Source organism: Lampris incognitus, chromosome 17, assembly GCF_029633865.1.
Source record: "Lampris incognitus isolate fLamInc1 chromosome 17, fLamInc1.hap2, whole genome shotgun sequence".
NCBI classification, from domain to species: Eukaryota; Metazoa; Chordata; class Actinopteri; order Lampriformes; family Lampridae; genus Lampris; species Lampris incognitus.
The window spans coordinates 7,785,891-7,788,889 of NC_079227.1; the positions used below are offsets into that span (position 1 = coordinate 7,785,891).

General features: G+C 49.9%; 1 protein-coding gene across 1 annotated transcript; it reads left to right on the forward strand.

Annotated features, from left to right (window-relative positions):
* The first annotated feature begins 118 nt into the window (after positions 1-118).
* Positions 119-2,646, forward strand: LOC130127996 (receptor tyrosine-protein kinase erbB-2-like). The gene is made up of 2 exons (XM_056297708.1): positions 119-491; positions 1,712-2,646. The coding sequence occupies exons 1-2, from the start codon at positions 119-121 to the stop codon at positions 2,068-2,070; spliced, it is 732 nt and encodes a 243-aa protein (XP_056153683.1). The 3' UTR covers positions 2,071-2,646.
* Positions 2,647-2,999: the final 353 nt, after the last annotated feature.

The window sequence follows — 2,999 nt, forward strand, 5'->3', positions numbered from 1 at the left end:
GAAAACTTTGTTGATGTGAATTGAGAGGAATTTCAGATGCAGCACAGTGTGTCCACGTCAGTCAACAGACGTCTGTCTCTCCACCCCTGCTTTACAGAGCACCGACCAGGGTTTAGACATGGAGCCCTACCTTGCCGGCGGTCTGAGGAGCGTGTACTCGTCTGTGAGCACATTGGGTCGCAGTCAATACCCGACCCTGCCACTAGGGGCTAGCCTCTCCAATGGGCCCTGGACCCCTCAGTACCCCTTCCTGGCCCGCAGTCCCTCAGCGGCGGGTTACTCGGATTCTGTCTTCCTGGACGAGGCGCCAGACGACTCCTCGACGCTCCCAGCCAGCCCCGGGCGCTACCGCCAAGACCCCACCTACTCCAATGGGAGCCAGGGGGATCTAGAGACAGACGGCCCCCCCGCCCTACAGCACCATCCTCACCACCTCCATCACTCATTGCCGAGACGATGTTACGGCTACAGTCACAACCATGCTCTTCCAGGTAGCAAACTCTTCTGCTTCTTCTGCTCCCGCGAGGCGAAAAGATTTCTTGAAAACAAACATCGTAAACCCAGAAGAGATTAAAACCGGTAACGCGTAAATAAACATCAATAGTTCGTGAGTTAAATCCAATAACAGATTAAAATCTATAAACTTTGGCAGCATTTCATGGCCATATTTTGGATGAAGACCTCGAAAAGAGGTCTCAAGTTTAAAACTGACAGTGTGAGGTATTTAAAACGGGAGTGACGTGACCTCTGGCCAGCGTCTTCCTTCAGCAACTCACACGTTTGTGTGGGAGAGTTGGTCCTCACCCTTAACTGGGCTTTCATGCTGTCCTTTATGTGTTTCTGCTGTCAGTCCCTGTCTGTCCTCGCCACTTGTAGTCCTACGCCCTTGTCCTTGCTCAATAACCTTAACTCCTGCCTCTCCTTGTTCTACTTCCTTCTTGCCATCACTCTCATCATTCTGCTTCCTGTTCGTCCTAACTCCTCCTCATTCTACTTCCTGTTCGTCCTAACGCCTCCTCATTCTACTTCCTGTTCGTCCTAACTCCTCCTCATTCTACTTCCTGTTCGTCCTAACTCCTCCTCATTCTACTTCCTGTTCGTCCTAACTCCTCCTCATTCTACTTCCTGTTTGTCCTCACTCTGTTTTATCCTACTACCAGTTTGTCCTACCTCTTCTTTATTCTACTTCCTGTTTGTCCTCACTCTGTTTTATTCTACTACCAGTTTGTCCTAACTCTTCTTTATTCTACTTCCTGTTTTCCCTAAGTCCTCATCATTCTACTTCCTGTTCGTCCTAACGCCTCCTCATTCTACTTCCTGTTTGTCCTCACTCTGTTTTATTCTACAACCAGTTTGTCCTAACTCTTCTTTATTCTACTTCCTGTTTTCCCTAAGTCCTCGTCATTCTACTTCCTGTTCGTCCTAACGCCTCCTCATTCTACTTCCTGTTCGTCCTCACTCTGTTTTATCCTACTACCAGTTTGTCCTACCTCTTCTTTATTCTACTTCCTGTTTTCCCTAAGTCCTCATTCTACTTCCTGTTTGTCCTCACTCTGTTTTATCCTACTACCAGTTTGTCCTACCTCTTCTTTATTCTACTTCCTGTTTTCCCTAAGCCCTCGTCATTCTACTTCCTGTTTGTGCTGACTCTTTATTCTACTCCTTGTTAGTCCTCATGTTTAATTCTACTTCCTGTTTCCCCTCCATTCAGAGTATGTAAATCAGCAGATGAATGTTTCGAGGCCGGCGGTGCCGGAGCGACCCAGCACGCTGCCTCGTAAGGCGGCGCGAGCAGAGCGGGGCCTCCCAAACGGGCTGAGCTCCGGGCACAGCGTGGAGAACCCGGAGTACCTGGTGCCCACGGGCTCCGGCTCCGCCTCCCCCGCCTTCGACAACCCCTACTACCTGGACCTCCTGGCCAAGGTGAAGGCCGTGGGTGAGGCCGGGACCGTGGGCGGGGATGCGGAGAATGCGGGTGGAGAGACGCGACAGGTGAACGGGTTCCTTGCTTCGACGGCGGAAAACCCCGAGTATCTGGGACTGGCAGACACCTGGAGCGGGCACACATGAGGACCGGACACTGGGAAGAGGTGGGAGAGACTGGGAGGAACTGGGAGCTGCTGGAAGGTGAAGGGGGAGACAAGCCGGCGGCATGGGATAACAGGATTGTAAGGAGAACAGGTGCCAAGGAAAATGAATGTGTGTGTGTGTGTACGTCAGTAGTAGCGTGTGTGTAGCAATGTGTGTGTGCGTAGCAGGGTGTGAGAGCATCCACACACTGGAGTCCTCCCTGCTTTTGACCGTGAGCAGGAAAAACCGTGTCGGACTGCGGAGACGACGCCCGCGCGAGGGATTTCACGGAAAGGTCTCGGCAAAACGGGAACGACACGACACGCGGAAACGGCGTCAGCTGCGGATTCCCCGGCGCGCAACACCCACGTGGGGGCAAAACCTCAGCCGGCCGGCTGGTGCCGATGGACCCGTGCTGTTGTACTGACCCGTGGCGTCCTCGCCGTGCCGTCCCGAACGCTACAACCACGTTTACACTGCGTGTGTCGTAGCTCGGTAGACTTTCGGCAAAAGGATTCTGAGAGTTCTCGACCCCTTTCGTGGTACTAGCTGGTAAAAACCCAACTGTGGAATAGTATATATATATATATATATATATATATATATATATATATATATATATATATATATATATATATATATATATATATATATCGCTCTGTTGGTGAATGGGAAAATCCAACACTGGACTGGGTTTAGGAATTCTTGATTTATGTCGTTACTGTTCTTACTGCATGTGAATCGGTTTTATAATCTAATCTGAGTTTCGTCTCGTGTCCCGTCTGGTTAAAAACACAACCTTTATACTTCCGCACACTAACAAGGACCCTTTTTTTTTCTTCTTCTTCTTCTTCTTTTTTTCTTTTTAAGAGAGAAATGAGCCAGGGTACGCCTTTGAAAGCGATGTTTAGTATTCCGCTCAGTTGCTA